This window comes from Amaranthus tricolor, chromosome 16 (assembly GCF_026212465.1).
Source record: "Amaranthus tricolor cultivar Red isolate AtriRed21 chromosome 16, ASM2621246v1, whole genome shotgun sequence".
Taxonomy (NCBI): domain Eukaryota; kingdom Viridiplantae; phylum Streptophyta; class Magnoliopsida; order Caryophyllales; family Amaranthaceae; genus Amaranthus; species Amaranthus tricolor.
Genome location: NC_080062.1, coordinates 3,912,036 through 3,931,508, shown reverse-complemented (window position 1 = coordinate 3,931,508; position 19,473 = coordinate 3,912,036). Strand labels below are relative to the sequence as shown.

Sequence of the window (19,473 nt, the reverse complement as noted above, 5' to 3'; positions counted from 1 at the left end):
ATAGAAAGACTTATATTATTGTTGAGCTAGTGATTGCGACTTGTAGTGAATGAGATGTGTGTATGCTAAAGTAATTGGAAACTGATCTTATATGGATGATAGTGATTATTTGACATTTGGTTAGTATGACAAAGTAGATAAGTGGACTTATTAGTTCTACTCATAACTTATATAGGTGCCCACTTCATAAGAGGAAAGTAGAACCTTAGTTGGGTGATTTTTGTAACTTTTGGTCGTGCAGTAATGCTTGTAGATACGTATACGCAGTAATTAATTATCATATTCATCGTTTCAAAGTATTATCAATATTTCATGATTATATGCATTGTATTAGAATTATAGAGCGCCAGAAAGTAAACTATGCTAGCATATAGTCATAATAGTGATATAGGCAAGTAGAATGAAAGTATTAGGAGGCTATGTGAACATATTTCTATATAGTAGAGAACGCACCATGGTTGTGTGTGGTATTGAAGTGATTTCCTACTTATTGAGCCTTGATTATGATTAGTTGGCGTGACTCAACTGGATTATGTTCGGTTGATTTAGTAGTCCCCTAGGTGAGATCCGACGGGATCACCGTAAGGGGGGTATGAGCATTCTTTTGTCATTGGGCGTCGGAGGGCCGATACCGCTCGCGCCCATTGACCGAGGTGTTACCATGCGGGCCTTGCAAACCCCAATATGGTGGCTTCTTCACTGGTTTAGTACCCCAGTGTGTTAGTTTTTCCCGAAGGTAGGACCCGAGAGGGTCAGCTGGAGAGGGTATGAGCCCATACTTTGCCATGGGCGCCGGATGACTTAGGACGCCCTTGGCCGTGTCACTATGCCATGAATAGAGAAAAGATCCACTACCTTTGAATATACTTCGAGGGATTAGTAGTTTGAAAGAGAGATTATGAGTAAATAGAGGTGTTTAGACAGATGAGTAGACTCGTTATTGCCATGCTATATCGTTGTCTATAGTTTTGTTCAATGACTCTAATTGTTATAAGTTCATCGATTACTGACGTGTATGTGTTTGTTGTTGTTTGTTCATGACTTCCTATAATGTTCCTACTAGACACATTTGACTATGGTCATTATGTTGAGCAGCAGGAGGATCATAGCTTGACATGACAGGTATAGGAGCTTCTTTTGCTTATCATTGGGGGAAAAAGTAGAGTACGATCGTTGCATTATGTACAAGTTGCCTATTGCCTGTAGCTTTTACATTACCTATAAAGTTTCCTTTTTAGGATTGTATAATTTTTTCGTATGGAGCCATGTGACTCCTTGTATGATCCATAGTTTCGCTGCGTAGTTTTTGGATGTATAGTAGTGAGAATACTCTTTTAGTATCCGTCAAACCGATGCGTTAACACTAGAACCATGTTCCTCGTTGGAGTTGATGATTTGAAGAGCCGGCGATGATTCATTCCGTCATGATATATTTTTGAAAGGCATTAAAGGCCTCAGATTAGTTTAGTTATGTTATTCATTTAGATATCCTTGTCACATCCTCAGTTTTTAACCGAGATGCTGCCGAAATTTCCACTCACTCACCTTTTTAATTAATTTTTAGCGTTATTTAAATTATTTTCCCTTTTCTTTTTATGTTACACCCGAATTTCCTCCCTTCCTTCACGATTTTTGGTTTCATTTAAAGGGTTGGAAATTCAGAGGTGTTATATCATGTATTATGAATTTCACGTGTACATGTTGTTCAGTTTGTCCTTATGAACCTGCAATGATGTTGTCATATTGACGACTAGCCGTTTAACTTCAAGTTGGGAAATGACAAGTGACAAAGACAAGAGGGGACACCTTTGCATTTTTTTTTTAAACTTTATCTTGGAATTTATTTTGTTTCACATATTTGAATTATATAAATTTGATGTCGTGTTGGTGTTATTTTAGAGGCCAGTTGGTTCTCAAATTGTATATTTATTATCCATTGTTGAGGTTGTTTATTTTTTTTAGTTATTTCTTATCATTAGAATATAAAACGATCCGCTAACTAATAAAATAATTATATCACGATTTTACGATCCTACGATCCAACACTTTGATTCTACAAGGGTAGTTTCAATCGTAAAATATTTTCATATAATCCAAATTTCACTTATGTATAAATATGTATATTAAAATAATTATATCAATATCACTATAAAGTTCAAGTTTTTCTTAATTCATAGTTTTAATTTGATTATTAATAGTATTCTTTTTCAAAACTTAATAGATAAATCAAATAAATTTTTACTTACACCTTAGACTTAAAAATGAACAAATATAATTGATAATTAATAACCTTAAGCACATTAATGCATGAATTGTAGGATCACACGATCCTACGATCATATTCTACCTATTTCGATCCTACTCCCTCAAAGATCCTGGGTAGAATCTCGATCCTAATAACCATGGATGGTACGATGTAACAACCGAACTTCATATTTACATATGAATTTCTGGGTCATCTTAACTTAGATCGTTATAAAGATAGGGACATAAAACTAGCCCATGCGGAGTTGGCTTACAATATAGCTCATTCCCTAACTAATTTTTCTCCTTTTTAAGTAGTGTATGAAATGAATCCTTTAGTGCCTGTTAATCTTGTTTGTATGTTGAAAGTGGATATTGTGGAAAAAGATGTAACTAAGAGAATGTAAGCTTTTCAAAGAACATATGAGCAAGTAAAGAAAAAAAATACGGAGATGAATAAAAATTACTAAATACGAACCAACAAAAATGAAAATATCCCAATTTTTATCCCTAAGGATTGAGTTTGGCTTCATTTCAGAAAAGAGAAATTTTCTAAGCTTTGCAAAAATAAGCTTGTGCCTTGTTCGGACGATTCATTTAAAGAGTTTAAGACGGTGAATGATAGTTCATACTAGATTAAACTTCCAAATGAGTTGTTGGATGTTACTTGTTAGTGCTACTTTCAATCTGAGAGATATGTCACCATACTTGGATGATTCTAGTTTGAGGACAAACTCTTCAAAAGGAGAGAATGATCCAAGAACAAATATATGATCTCATGAGTTAGTACTTTAGTTCATGTTGTTTTTGGTAGTAGTTCTTTTTCCCACAATTTTGAATTTGTTACATGTAGGAATGGCAACAGGTCGGATCTAGATCAGGTCCAGATAGATCCGAATCCAAATCCGTTTTCATAGATAAGACCCAAATCCCGATCCCGATCCACGGGTCTAATTTTTTAGGACCCAGTTCCGGATCCATGGATACTGTAGATCCAGAATTAGATTCGGGTCCAAAATGGATCCAACTTGTTTTTGCATTTTTGTCTAAATTTTGCATCGTATTTGAGATTGTTAAAAAGTTATATTCATTGAATGATAATACTAATATATATAATTGCACTATTAATCATCCAAAATTACATGTTAGCTCCAAAAAAGACAAACCAAAAAAGAAAAATCACTTATTAGCTTTAAAGCCATGAACTAGAACAAGTGCAGGGCCAAAATCTCCACAACACTTATACCAAATTAAATAACCCTGCATTTCCATGCTTTAATTTGAATGATAATTACTTTACCTATTCAAAAGAAATGACCAAAGAAACTAAATAAAAAAAAGTACATCATACCAAAATTGGATATATGGTTGAAGAGACTCATCTTGAATGGTGTTTGCAGGATGATCAACAGAAGAAGGTTTTAGTTCTGATAATAAAAACCAGTCCTTAGGATTCTAGGGTCTGAGTCTGGGTATTTCTTTGAAACCCGGATCCAAATCCCTCATTTTAAAACGGATTCAGACACAACCCAAATCCAACGGGTACAAAATTTTAGGACCCAGACATGCAAAAACGAATTCGGATCCACATATTTGGATCGGGTCTAGGATCCATTGTCATCTCTAATTACATGTTTATCTTGGGTCAAAGTTAAAATAAAGCTACATATTCATGTTTTGAACATCACCTAGAAGGGTACCAAAACATAGTTGCTTACTTTAAGATAGGTAATACATGCTCAAGAGACAACTTTCATCAGCCTAATGCATGCTTAGGATGCTATTTAATGATATTTTGAAAAGAATTAGAAAGAAATAGCCAAAACCTAAAAATAGCCACAAAAAAAAGGAAAAAAAAAAAAGTTAACAACAGAAAATAAAAAAATAATAAAAAAAAGGTCAACATCGACGCATTGTGAGACTTGGGCACGCAATCGAGAGCTTTCCCGAAAAGCACACTGAGCTTGGAAGCCTCTAATCACTAATTGTTACTCCATTTAGACTAACCACCATCTAAGCAATAGGTGTTGAACATGCTCAAGTTAAGAGGCAAAGCAGCTGAAAACAGCCGAAGCAAACTCCATTCGGCCGAATGGATAAGTCATTCAGTCGAATGGCCTATGTTTTCTCAAAGAAGATTCACCAAAGCTGCTTGAATAGGCGAATGAAATAACGTTCGGGCGAATGACCCTCCATTCGGACAAATGGACTCTTCATTTAGGCGAATCAATCCCAGCGAAGTTCCTGAAATATTTCAAACATCAAGATTCGGGCGAATAGCTCTGTTTTCTGCGGGAACTGTATTTCTTCTCAAGCCAAACCCAAGGGTATTTTTGGGCATTCGAATCTCCTTTGCTTAGAGGGTATAAATACCCTACTTTCTGTAGAAACAAGGGGGCAAGCCCTAATACATTCTCTAATATAGTTTGATTTACTTAGCTTTCTTTAGGGGATAAAACCTTATTTTTTCATAGTTTTATTATCTCAATCTTTTGTATTTCAAGTCTTTACTTTCTAGTTTGGATTTTAATCTTGATTATTGAATCTTTGCCACCTCCTTATTGTAGAATCAAAATTGGGTTGTAAGTATCAATCTCCTCGTTACTTTGAGTTCATTTATTGCATTTATTGTCTTGCCAATTTATTGCTTATCTAGAATAATTTCTACATTATCTTTACTCTTGTTGGTTTCTTTTGATGACTATTATTTATGGTTTTTGTTCCATTGATTATCATTGTTTCCTACATTTCAATCATGTGTGAGTAGTTCTCTTTGGGGATTGATTAGTGAAACCCTAGGAAAGGCAATGCTCTTTATTGTTTAGGATTAGGGAAAAGATGATAATGATTAGTCCTTGAAACCCAATGCAAATCTTGTCTTGTAACTCCTCCGGAGACATAGGGCGATTATAGGTCGTTCGTTGTGATTTGTGGAATCATCAACTTCCTCTTGCATTCTTGGGTGTCTAGACTAGTTATTGTTTGATTTCCTCTGACCTAATATATACTCTTTTAAAATCACCTTCCTAGGGTGAATCTAATCTCAACCCCTTTTTCTCCCCTTTGATTTATATCATTAATCAGCTGTGCTTGTCAATTTCGTCATTAGTTTTAGACGCTCTTTAACCTACAAAGCCTCGTTATGTTGAGACGCAGAGTTTATTGTCAACCTTTATCATCGTGGTTCGATCCCCTACCCCACTATACTTGTGTAGTGCGTAGGTTGTTATAAGTATTGTTTGGTTCAAGGTTTAGCATAGACGACTGTGAAAATCTTGTTATCAAGTAATAGGAAACAAAATGTGATGCTTCCTCAGTCAATTATGCATTACATATTAATGCTCCAACGTGCGCTTTGTTTTTTACATTGAGTTTCAAATGTCGCAGTTACCTAATTTCAATCATTAGTCAAAACTTAAATAATTAAATTACACTACAAATTATTATATGAACTTCACTTATAAAATACCTCTCGAATGGGTACATCCATTTGTATTGTACCGGACCAGCAAACTTAGCCTCAAATTCCAAGTGGACTGTGGACAAGAAGATGCTCCATGCTATCATAAAATGTAGGAGGAAATATCATCTCTAATTTGTATAAGATAATTGGAATATCTTCTTCTAACTTTTTCATGTCGTCTAAAGTTACCTTTTGTGGTGGTCAACTTCTAAAAAATAAACTCAACTCGGTCAGAACTTTCCAAACATTCAATAGCAGCAACTCACAAAACACAATCGGTATTAAGCACTGCATGAAAACATGACAATTGTGACTTTTCATGCCAAGCAACTAATGCTTAGCTATATCGATGTTCCTTACTAAATTGGACACACAACCATCGAGAAATCTTAAAGTTTTTAACCATTTAAGTAGAGCATCTTTTTGTTGTTCATTCAATGTATATGCAACTTTCGGAATAGATGCACCTATACATTGAAGAAATTAAACGTCAATGATTATTCACAACAAAATTCACTTATTCAATATACATAATCACATGCGTACCTAAAGGATGCGATTTTAAACGGATGTCAAGATCACGTGAATCATGTCTTACTCTAACATTATCCTTTGTTTATATGGCAAACACATCAACGTATTAAAAATGTTATCAAATACGTTCTTCTCTATGTGCATGAGATCGCAATTGTGACGAATCATGTTGCTTTTCCAATATGGCAAATTCCTATCTCAAAAAACAAATACGACAAATCCCAAAATATGCTTCTTTTTTTCCAATCAGCGGAGTACTTACTACATTCCTTGTTATGTTCTATCGCATCTTCATGCATTCTCAAAAAACCAAATTGTTCTATTTCGGCTAACATTTCATATCCTGAATGAATTGGAGGGGAATCTCTTTTTTCTACAACACCGAACCTGAAACAAAAATTAATATTTGTCTATTGTTTTATCACTAATAATTTATTCATATTGAAGCAAACTAAAAATATGTACCTGAAATTAGTTCTATTTCTCCTATAGGGGTGACTCATGTCTAAAAACCTCCTATGACAATGTAACCAAAATCAAAGAACTTTTGTAAATTTTCGTATAAAACAACACTATTTAATGAGCCAAATCACGTCGGAAATTTTGAAAATAGCAACGACCTTGCATCAGACAAATCCGTCGCAAATTTGAAATTCAAAATTACGATGGATCTTGGGACGAAATTTGTCATTGCCATAATGCTAATGGAATTTACGATAAATTTGGCGACGAACTTGTCTCTCACTAGTGTAAATTATTGCAATGACAATGTTTTCGTCGCAATTCCGCGCAATATTGTAAAACTCGCGACTTCAAATTCCATCACAAAAATCATCGCAATTGTCAGAAAATCGCGAGGACAAATGTAATCGCAATTTTACCGTCACTATTTCAACTTTTCCTTCTTTGAATAATCCATACTACAAAACTTGATTGATTGATGTTTATTTCACAATTCACTAGTAGAAAAATTCTTATTTGTATCATATATATATATATATATATATATATATATATATATATATATATATAGAACAAGTGATTGAATAGTACATTAGAAACTATTCTCTATACAATCATTTCATCTATTACACTAACGTATTAGACAAAAAATCTGAACACTTTAACTAGTTAACAGTGTTGTCTTTTTTCAGTACCAGCTTCTGAGACGGAGTTGTAGTCCCTCGATGCAAAAGCTTTAGTCCCTGCCCATGTAGATACAACATTAGCTACAATACTACCATGTTGAAAGACACCTTTTCATAGCCACTGTTGCTTGGGCAGCTTCAGCACTGAAATATGAAGCTAACATCACCACAACAACAAAGAAAGCAACTACCTGAACGCAACCTCAGGTCCCCTCGCACTAAGCAACAATCTTGCATTCCCTCGCTACACATGACCTTGAAACATGACTATGAAAAATAAATGCATGAATTTCAGAAATTGTATCATTATAATAGAAGTAGCAAACATGAAATTCAGAAATACATACACATCTTCAATGGGAAAAAGATGAGGTTCACCATTAAGATACCACCTAGGTGGGATTTAAAGAGTATCTACGCAATTTTATCCTTGTAATAACAAAGTTTTCTTTGCTACTGACAATTGATAGCAAACATGAAAATAATCATAAAGTACTTACTGAATAATTGTAACAGACTTTTGATACCTTTCATAAGTCTATTAACCCTAACTGACAAGTTAGGTCTTGGAAGTGCCATAAACCTTGAAGAATGCTTCAAACTCTCACAACATAAACTCTCATCATCATCCTCTTCTTGAATTCCTTTATAAGATTGAACAAAATTCAACAACCGAATTTAATACACTTAAAAAATCACGAAAACAACAATGTCAAAGCCTAAAAATCATAACATTAAGAAAAACGAGAAACTTGATCATACATACTTAATGAAGGTGATAGTAAATCTGTTTTTTATCCTTTATTGCAGGGCCATTTCTAAGGTTAATTTTGAGGTGCAACCGCCTATGGTCTAACTCATGAAGGGGCCCAAATTAAGTTAGTTCTTATAATTAATAATTAGTATTTGCAAAGTAGCTTGTAGCATGGATCGAACTTGCAGCATTAGGTTTCTCTGTTAAGCGCATGACTATTGAACTACATAGTTGAACAAAAAATAACCGAAACTTTATTTATATAAGGACCCTTTTTTATTTTTCGCCTAGAGCCCAAGAATTATCAAGAATGACACTGCCTATGTTTTTTTATAAGTAACATTAATAATTCAAGCTTTCATCTATCCGTTATAAATAATTTTACTTTTGAATTATTATCAATCCCATATTTGTCTTTAATTTGTTGCCACCATATATACTCTATTAGTATGCTGAAATAGAACTAAAGCTAATAAATGTTAGATTGTTAAAAAATAAAAGGGTATTTTGATAACAAACAAAAAACAAATATTGAATCATAAAAAAGTAATTCAAAGGAAATTATTCGTAGTAGATAGGTAAGTTGAAGGTTAAATATATTAAAGTCAATTTTTCCTTTGTATTTTTAGCTTCGCTTTGGCTCTTCTTAGTTGATATTTCTCTACATCACTAAGAACTAAGAAGTAATATTTTAAGGGTTTTTTCCTATACATATAATATATAGTTTTAATTATCTTAATTTAATTATTTTACTTTTTTATCAAACATACTCTAATTATTTTTAGCTCTAGTTAGTTACTTTGCTAATGAGATTTGGTTTTTTGATTATCATTTACATCATCACATGTGGCCCTCATCACCTAACTTCGGGAGCTCATTCTTCCTTGTAACTCCTTTGATCAAAGTTCTTGCATTTATATCAACTTTTCAAATGGAACTTTTTTCTTCTTCTTTTTGAGTTTCTTTCCATCACTAATTGGCTTCTTCATCTCCTTCAAAACTTTAATTTTGGTAGGTCTTTCTTCAACTTGTTTCAAGTGTATTGGATGTAGACTCTCTTGTGACAATGATAGCACATTCTATCCCTATATCTCATTCTTGCCCTCTTGACTCTAATTTTCTCTTCGATACCATTTTTTGATTGATTTTTCTCAATGATTTTACCATCCCTAATAGATGGATTCTCATCAACAATCTTACCACCTTTCATAGATGTATCTCATCACCATTGCTACCTAAGCTAGTATTTTCCTCTAGTTTTTCATCTCTTAATAACGAAGACTTTATCGCTACTCTTTGTTTTTCTTGTCTATAGAGGATTTTCCATTCTCCAACATTACTCTGAAAATTAAAATAAAAAACAAAGATAACTTTACTTTTAAAAGGTGGTTTTTTTTTTTCAAAATTCTACATTTTGATTAATTTTGAAAAAATCATCCTTTGGCCTCAACTTTTTTTAAATGACTTTCCTATATTCATCAGCTGCTACAACTGATTTTTTTTCCCAAAAGAAAAGAAAACAATTTGAACCTATGTACCACTTTTCACAATTTAATTTGTTTTCGTTTAATTAATACAGATAAAAATATTAATCAAAAAAAAGAAAAAGAAAAAAAAGCCAACTAACCTTTCCCATAGTTTAGTCCACTAGCCACCACAACTAGGGCCATCCTACCCAACACGAACCTTACCCGTTGCCGCTCATCCCCAAAGCCCCCTCCTTGCTACCCAACCTCACCTGAAACCCCACCCCTTAACCCTTACTCCTTACAACATCCTCTCTGTGACTCCCCCTCCTCTGAATATCCTTAATAACACCCCACAATTGAAGGCTGGCATTGTTAGAGCTTTGTAGGTGGTTAGGATTGGGGATGGAGGATGGCCAGAGATGTTTGTCTTGGTGGCTAATGGCGAGACATTGGTGTTTGGGTTAGTTTTCAAGAAGCTAAGTGCTGGTGTTGGCAAGGCTAAGTGTTTGCGTGTTTTGAGGGGCAGGCAAGCGGGGCCACTAGATTTGGGGCGATGGTAGGGTGAGGAAGGAATTTGAAATGGGTTTTGATTTTTAGGGGTACAGTGGTGGTGGAAGTGTGAAGGGTGGTGTTCATAGGGGCAGGGACTGTCGTTGGAGTGGTTGGTGGCGTCCAAAGAGTAACATGTTTAGTAAGCTGAAGGCCGTTGGACCTTTAAAAGAAAACTGATAGCAAATGTCGATTTTAAAAAGAAAATTTAAAAAAATAAGATTTTAAAAGAGAATCACACAAATATGTGATTTTTAAAAGTAAATTTCTAAAATGAAATCCACATCCTATTTTCTTTTATCAATATTCACTTTGTAGATATTACTTTTTCATATTAATATTTTCAATACCATTCATTATCCATTTTCATCTATTGCCCTCTTTTTATATTCTTTCATTGACCTAAATTATTTTATATATTATTTTTACATGACCCTGAAATATTTATTATTTTGAGTAAAACTTTATCAAAAAGATTGCCATAATTCAAAATTAATTTGTCAAGTAGTAAAGTAAATATAAATAAACTTTATCTCACGATGAAATATGCTTATACAGTATATAGTTGTTCGTTAAAATAATATATTGAAAAATTTTAGCTTATATCAATACAAATAGATAATTAATTGATCAAATCATTTTTTCCTTAAACAATTTTTAGTTATAAATAACTTGCTATTTTCAACAAGCTGACCTCTTAGCAACATACTCAAACTCAATTAGTCAAATTAATTAATAAAATCAATTCATTAAATCATGCACTCTCATTTGCTTCCGATTAGCAACTATTTGTTAAACTTTGGCTAACCTATTTAACAAGTCAACTCAATAAATAATCTCATTTGATAGCTAAAGAAAAAAGGGTTTTAAATAAAAAACGCTCTGTCTTCGCTCTTCATTTCGGATCGTCTTCTCCAAAATCAATTACTCAGATCTTCCACAGCTAAAAAAACGTGAGAGACAAAGTGTCACAGGTTGCATCTCTGCGTGATCTTCACCTTTCCTTTTTGCAGGTATACTCTTCATTGTTATCAACTTTTTAGGGTTTTTTAATCTCGCTTTCAATGTTTTTCTCTTTTTCAATTGACTGGAAGATTTTAGTGAATCAATGGAAATTGACAATGAATTTATTGTGTTTTTAATGTAGGTTTGATTTGAATTACTTGAAAGTCAATTGGTGATCGTTTGTGTTCATTATTATGGGGGAATTGACATATGAAATCGGACAGAATGCGTATATAAAGTCAGTGCTACATGCCTTGAAGTATAAGGCGAGCTCGGTTAATGGGATTTTAGTTGGTCGCTTTGATGCCAGCAAGGGAATTGTCCAGATTTCTGATGCTATCCCTCTTTCTCATTCGAATATTGGTCTCCTCCCTTCTCTAGAGATTGCTCTGATGCAAGTATGTTCCATTTTCTTTTCATTGGGGTTTGTATGTTTGATTTTTGTTTGAATTGTTATTTGCAAATGATATGTTTTGCTTTTGCTTGTATGCTAGTATGCCAAATCTGGATAGTATTTGAGCAAAATTTTTTTGATAAAGATGTTTGAAGAGTTAGCTAATGTTATTGAATTATCTAGTGTCATTTTGAGCAAATTTAATGAGCTCTTTAATTTGATGGGAATACTTTACATCAAGTACTAAGGGCATGTTCTCTTGGACTGTATTGGATTGAACTTGTTAGCCTTAAATTGAGTTGATTGTAGTGATTTGAACTTAGTTTCGAATAGCATTCAATGAAGTGAACGTGTGAGAGATTAAGTACTGAATAGAAATGAGCTGAACTTATTAGTGCTGATTGTGAAGTTAAATGAATAGAAGTATTGTGCTGATTTGAAAATTTTCGTATTGAACATAATTTAAAGTTATAAGTTGAAGATTACGGGGCTTACGTACTTGGCTGAAAGATTTTTTTTGATGAGGTGTCTATATTTGAGAGTCTAAAAGTATTTGCACTTAAAGTTTTTGGGCCATGCTAAGATTTAAGAATTGCTCCTATGCGGGCAACTCTAAATTGGATCCACATGGAACAGAATTGTGCATTCATTGGTAATCCAGATTGGGTTGGAGAACAAAGACAATGAATCTAGTAAAGTTACAAACTATCTTATATAGTTGCTTAGGAGGAAAGACAACACTTTGGTCATAGTAATTATGAAAATTTAAATGTATTTTGATTGTTATGAGAAGCATTTTACATTCTCTACAACTGTGAGGATTAAGCGATACCCGTTTTTCATTGTAGATTTCTGATGTGAATGCTGTACATCTTCAAGAAATATTAGGCCATACAATTATAGTATGCTTGACATGTTAGCCTGCAGTAGACTTTTCAATATGATGCTTGCTTCTGTACTCTAGGTTTTATAAGTACATTTATGGGGTTTTCATCGGTGTTTTGGAGGATTATGTTTGGAAGCTGATTCCAGATGACGTGACCTCTTGTCTTGTCCAGCAAATTTTGCAGTTAGCAAATTTATATAAAGATTATAATCAGATTTAATATCTCATCCTTCCATGCTTATCCATGATAGAACTAAACCAGTAGGACTGTCTTTTCATCTCATCCACACATTTCTTCTATTCCCCATAAATCACTGTGTTTTTACCCCTTTTCTCCCTTTCCTTAGTTTGCACAAGATATGTACTTGTAGTAAAAGCCATGGACAGAGGGAGTCGTTTGCTTTTAGTTTTATGTTCCATAGAACTGTTTCTTTTCCGAGAAATGATGTTCTCGTTCGCTGTATAAATAAAAAACGTACAATTTACTGATCAGCTGTGTACTGAATTAGATAGAAGAGCATTATGCTAGTCAAGATTTGAGCTTGGTGGGATATTTCCATGCAAACGAAAGATCTAATGATTATGATTTGGGTAACGTGGCTAAGAACATTGGGGATCATCTCTGTCGATACTTTCCCCAGACTGGAATTCTTTTGGTATGCAAAGTGAACATATTCTGAACTTTTTTCGAAATTTTTTTGTGTTGATGAAGTAATAATCACTTTTATTCTGTCAACATTGATGCATACTCTTTGATTGCATAGTTGGACAATAGGAAACTGGAATCTTTGCCCAAAGTGAAAGATCGCAGCCCCGTGATGCAGGTACTTATTTTGATCCTTGCATTATATAGAACACTTGTGGTTCTTTTTTTTATTTCCTTTCTTTGCATTTTTCTCTATTGCTATCGGAGTTTCTTGTCGGTTCTTTACTCTATGAACCAACTTCTTCCGTGACTCTGTAGAAGCCCAGTTAATTGTGAGCCTTGACATTATACAGTGACAGGACTCTGAGTATGATTCTAAATTGCAGCTTTAGTAGCGAGCATGGTGACGGTAACACAGATATGCCATTGTTGAACTGTCAAATATCACCGATGCCCACAAGATATTATTAAGAGTCCATCCGAAAATTGTGGTATTTTATACCATCTCAATGTGGGTAGTATCAAATTGAAAACCTTTACACCTCCAGCAACATGATGCGTTGCGACCTCGTTTTGACACTATGGCTTGAGGAACTTGTGCATTAATATGCACACTGTCAACATTTTACTTTCATCCTCGTGTTTTTACTTTGTTCTGTTTCAAAATATTTTTCGTAGTTCATATTTTTAAGGATTTGATTGCCCAAGTGTTCAGTTACCTATTAGGCTATTACTACTGTTCCTTTGCTGCTGATCTCTACACATGTTTGGTGAAGTAGGAGTTGGGACAGTTGAAGTTAGGAAGGATTATATGACTTTTATGGGAATGCTTCTCAACAACCACATGTTGCATATTGATTTGATTGCTCAAATATGCAATTTGCTTGCTTTAGCGTCCGCTTCTTTGAACTGAATATGTTGAAATTTGCCTCAGTGTTTATGTTAATCTGTTTGATGAATAGGTTGTTGTAGGAAAACATAAGGCGTCAAATTCTATGATGATACTTCGACCATGGGGTTTATCTCAGTTGACCCACATCTCTAGTTTATGTTATTTATATTTTTAGGGTAGAAAGTGCTTAATACTTATTGATGACTGATAAGCATAGTGAATAGAGTGAAGAGCTTTAGTGTTAGTTGCTGACCAATCAGTTGGAGCAGATTCATGTTCAATGAAATGGTCTGGGTTAGAAATACATTTTTCTGACTTAAGGACCTATAGCCCATTGGGAGATTTATAAGTCTTCCCATTCCTCACACGATCGCACAATTCTGTAAGATTTGGGAAAGAGATGGAATGTGGGAGGTAGAAAGATAGATTGGAAATGTTACGGACTTCCATTTGCCCTGTATTCTCCAGATTTCCACTCTAAGGGAACCTTCCCCTCACTGAAGAAAAGCTGAGATTTTTGACCTAAAACCTCTCATTACCCAACCATATATGCCTTAGGTTGATTTCATCTCCCTTTTTGGCGTTCAAGGACAAAATTTAGACTAAACTGTTCCAGAGATTTTCTGGAAATTACCGTTTGTTAAACGGGAGGAGTTTTTTTTTTTTTAATCTTCAGTCAGTGTATTTATCTCTCAAAACTCTTGCAGGTTCATGAAACCTAGATCATTTTAATTGCTACTGTGTAAGAGGCCCAGACCCTATAAGACTTACGTTTAGCAAATCTATTTCCCGGCAATGCACGTCAGGTTCCATGAGGATATGTGACCCTTGATGAAGTTAGCTCTGATGGGGTTTATCTTTTTGAGAACGGATGTGTGTAATTGAAGATAAGCCTTGCATGAAGTACCTTGGAATTGCTTGGCTAAAGAACTGGATAAACACTAGTAATCTTGTAACCGAGATTCGGAGTGTGAGTTTGCTTTCTGAGAAGCAAAATCTTTTGCTGGCCTGTTCAGAATGATGCTGAGTTTATTTTATGTGCCTATTTTGTGTGATAGATCGAAACCTTGTTAGGTTCCTATAACTGATAGCTCGCTCTTGTTTTAAATTATCAATAACAGAAAGAGGTATATAGAATGATCAGTGAAGATGATTCTCCTTTTGATGTGTTCTTTGGCTAAGGAGAGAAGTTGTCCAAGACAAAAGACAAGAAATGTAGGGAAGGTGTAAAGGTTCCTCCGAAAAAGATAAGGTACCTTTCACGGGAATGGAAGTTGGAGTGCTTTCCGTTAATAATTTGTAGTGGTCACACACAAGCTATGATGATCTTAATTGAGCGTTTTGAGAATACAGCCAGATTGAGAGATGGAGTACAGGGTTTTGATGTTATTATCCGAACAAGATTGACGCTAATTTTTTTATATGACAGATAGGAGATGAGATTTTAACCGCCAACTTTGTTACAATTTTGTGATTTTGTGATGAGACTGATGAGCCTTAGTCTAGATTGGTAAACCTATTCAAGGTTTTCCTGCTTTGTGGATGAGGGTGAGAGTGATTTATACGAACTGGTGAGGGTGGAGATTAAAAGTTTTTTTGTGAACTCCACAAGTTCATTGCCTATACTCTCCTAAAAAGTTTGATCATGAATTTCATGTTTTCTCAGGTTCTTTCATTCCTTCAATGCCCTTGAGAAATTATTACTTTTGAAGTAGGAGAAAGAGGATTAATTTTTGTGTCAAAGTCCGGAGGTGAAGCGAGAAGTGGAAACGGAGGTCATAAGGTCATTTTCCTCAGGGTTTATTGGCAATAATTGGGTTTGAGATAGTATACTCGCAAAATTTCCGGGAATTAGCTCAAGTAAATATAATTAAGTTCAAGTAAAAAGAAATTTGCATTTTAACAATTTCCGAATGATATAGTAGTTATCATGTGTTTGGCACATCCTTTTCTTGCATTGCTTGCTCACCATAGAGGATTAATTTGAGTCTTTAGACCTGTATAACATTTCAGTAATCCTCTCTTATTTTCCGTTACAGCTATATTCAAGAGATGGATCTAAGTGGAAATTAGAGGAGAGTAACCGTCTTGTAATAAAGGAGCCTGCAGCGAACTTAATATTGCAGGACTATATATCAACTCAACAATGGGAAGACATTGTAGATTTTGATGAACACCTCGATGACGTCAGCAAGTACGTTTTTCTCCACTCCTCTTGCTTCGTTTAAGCTGCCAAGAATAACAGTCTAATCTTAAGAATTAAATGAATTTTATTCTTGTAGGGACTGGCTAAATGCTGAATTTTTCAAGTGAACTATTTGAAGCTCCATAGATTACATCTGAGCTTAATCTGGTAGGACTTTAAATATGGAACTTGGGGCAGAGAAAAAATGTGAACGACCAGATGGTTTCATTCAGATCTCATGAAGTTCCTCTTTATTTCGTTCTTATTATTTTCTTAAGTTTTGGTAATTCTAATGAACTTATAGATACCGTCTTTTTGAATCCAATCTGTTTCGATGAGCAATGCTTTAAGAATTTGTTGATGTAGATTACTCCCATTTGTCCCTCTTACGAATTTGGAAAGAATTTGACTCCAATTTTTTCGGATGAGCGATCTTCTTTCGGTTTTTATCAAATCCAACCGATAAGGCAGCAAGTAAATCCAACCGATAAGGCCCAATTGTATTTAGAACATGTTTTCTATAACTTATACTATTAGGAATTTTAATTTATTTAAGGGCTAAGATTAAATAAAGGTTACTAAAGTTAATCTTTCTTAGGTACTCCTATTTGACTTATTTAAGGTATGATAGGTTTATATAAGGGCTTACAAAGAGAACTAGAGAAGGCATTCACTTCAATTTATCTGTCGAATCAAATTTAAAGGTACAAACGAATTATTAATAGACAAGACACGATTTTCATTATTGATTTGTCTTTGTTACCTAGTTCTCCCTTATTAGTAAACTTTGATATTTTTGACTTTGATATATTTTTTTTTTGAGATCAAAATCTTGTGAAATACTACTATACTACTAATAATACATAATTCTTATAAGAGATGGTCTTTTTGAGAGACCATTTCTAATTGAATCGGCCCATTATATATTTTTTAAAATGATGTAAGTAGCCATTAAAAATGATGTAAGTAGACATTAAGAATGATATATGTAGACATTTAAGATATTGAAAGTAGGCATTAAGAATACAGTAAGTAAGTATTAAGTATTATGTAAAAAGGCATTAAAAATACGATACGTAGGCATTACTCTTTAATGAGTTGAGCTTAAAATATGTCTCTCAAAGAAACTAGCTGCTAATAATATTACTCATAAGTCATAACACCATTAAGGTGGAACTTTCCATCCTCAGGATTCCCTCTGGGCTGTTGTGGAAAAAAGAATGTTAGTTACTCTTCTTTTGTGAAAATGATCAAGAAGTTGACAAAAAGATTAACATGTTTACATGTAATTATATATAGAGAATCAAACTAATGATATAAAAATAAGTGGGCCATTACCTAACTAATACTCATGTCATATTTCATTTTGTATTTTTGTCGATGTAGCCGTAAATTTCTGTAATTGTGTATGGATAAAAATTATAATTAATAATTACTAAAAATTATATTTAAATAAATTAAATAAAATTTTATTTGACTATATTTTAAATTATAAATTAAGAATAAAATACAAATTAGAGCAATTCATGAAATTTCAATGGAAAAATTAATCATGTCTTCCCCACTAATTTTATCAATCAATCATAAAGATGCCAAGCTTACAACCAAATGGGTGCATCTTTCACAAGTGAAATCCTCACTTCCATTCTATGTTGATAGCATATATAGATAGTATTTATCAAATATTGTTTATGTATTTTTTTAAAAATAAAAATTAGCATATTAAAAGTTTTCGATATAAAAATTGGAAAACATTTATGCTCTTCTCTATTTTAATTATAAAAAATAAATATGTAGTATCCACATACCACAAAGTATGTAAGTGGGGAATAAAAATGTGACATGCAAAGATGTCAAACATTCCTTGATTCTTTTAGCCTGCAAAATATCTTTATTTTTATCCTAAATATTAGCCTGTAAATATCTTTGACTTGGGACTTGGCTATTTATTAATTTCATCTTCCTTTCTAAAATGCTTCCACTTCCACAACAATTGGTGATGCACTCGGCACTCCTTCAATTTAAAGATTTGGGTTAAGTCTACTTTAATTTATAGAGGTGTTTTAATATACTCTCTTCCTTTCAAATATATGTTTTACAAAATAAGAAAAAGAATATTAAATAATTTTTTTATCAAGTGTTAGGTTTGTGTGTTAACAAGTCTTGTATGAAACCTTCTCACCGTGAGGCGATTTCATACAAACAATCCAAATAATTTTTATTAAAAAAGCACAAAAACTTGGACGAGACGGTTTTATTATGAGACCGTCAATTTGGGCCAGCTCAATTCGCTCGTGTAACAACATTTTAATTTTCAGGACATTTATTAATTTTTGACCTTAAAGGTATCAACTTTGAAAATTAATACCTTTATAGCCAAAATTGAAAAAAGCCCAGAAAATGAAAAAAAATGCCCAGGTTGTTGCACGCGCGAATTGTGCCGGCCCAAATTGACGGTTTTATTATGAGGCTGTCTCGTCCAAGACTAGCTGTTAAAAAAAAAATTAAAACTACTGTTAAAAAAAAAATTAAAACTATCTCTGAACTGCTAATTTTTTTTTAATGAATTAGAATTGAGTCAGCCCATATTAAATCGTCTCATAGTAACCACACCAATTTTTCACAAACTTTATCCATTTTTTTTTATTATTTCTTATTTTACTCATTATTTTTAGACTCAATTCATGATTCACAAAATTCTTAAAAGTAAATCTTAGATGTCAAAGACTCATTTCAAGACAATATAATATTATATTATTAGTCTTGTATTAAGACTCTCTCTAAAACTGTCGTGGAGAGTACGGATACTATCTTCTTGTTAATATTAATCCATTATTCTCATTATAAAGCCGCTAATTTTGGTGGAAATAGTAATTATGTGGGTTTGGTAGATTTGATTAAAAAGTTAGATTAAACCGTGAGAAAAATTGTGTTTGTGAAATGATTAAAATGACACTTTAAGTTGGTCCAATTGCTGTTTTCTTGGTGATTTTATCATGTGAATTGAATAAATTGATCCTCATTTCACCTCAAACAAAAGTAGACATCACACATGAGTTGATCCAATTATATATTCAATTCTTGTCCATTTTATTTGTACTTGTATTGTTCAACTAGTAGTCACTACATGATACACTAATGACAAAACCCCTTAATTATCTTCATTGTAATCGGAGGATTTTGTAATTAGGAAAATATGGATAACAAAATTAAACTTTAATACATCACAATTAAGTACTCTAATTTTTTTGCATTTATGCCGTATTAAATTTTACATATTTAAATCATATAATGTAAACTTAAA

At 33.3% G+C, this 19,473-nt stretch overlaps 1 protein-coding gene and 1 long non-coding RNA gene across 3 annotated transcripts; one reads left to right on the top strand and one right to left on the bottom strand.

Moving 5' to 3' along the window:
* Window positions 1-7,139: 7,139 nt before the first annotated feature.
* LOC130803004 (uncharacterized) lies at window positions 7,140-10,350 on the bottom strand. Of its 2 annotated transcripts, XR_009039844.1 has the most exons (4): window positions 9,771-10,350; window positions 7,917-8,033; window positions 7,581-7,656; window positions 7,140-7,446 (listed from the first exon to the last, which is right to left on the bottom strand). It is a non-coding gene; the product is annotated as an uncharacterized LOC130803004 (long non-coding RNA). The 2 variants fall into 2 exon arrangements; XR_009039843.1 differs by having other exon boundaries at window positions 7,140-7,656.
* Window positions 10,351-10,976: 626 nt separating this feature from the next.
* On the top strand, window positions 10,977-16,594 carry LOC130803003 (ER membrane protein complex subunit 8/9 homolog). The gene is made up of 6 exons (XM_057667145.1): window positions 10,977-11,174; window positions 11,309-11,564; window positions 12,956-13,102; window positions 13,211-13,270; window positions 16,024-16,178; window positions 16,267-16,594. The coding sequence occupies exons 2-6, from the start codon at window positions 11,361-11,363 to the stop codon at window positions 16,295-16,297; spliced, it is 597 nt and encodes a 198-aa protein (XP_057523128.1). The 5' UTR covers window positions 10,977-11,174; window positions 11,309-11,360; the 3' UTR covers window positions 16,298-16,594.
* Window positions 16,595-19,473: the final 2,879 nt, after the last annotated feature.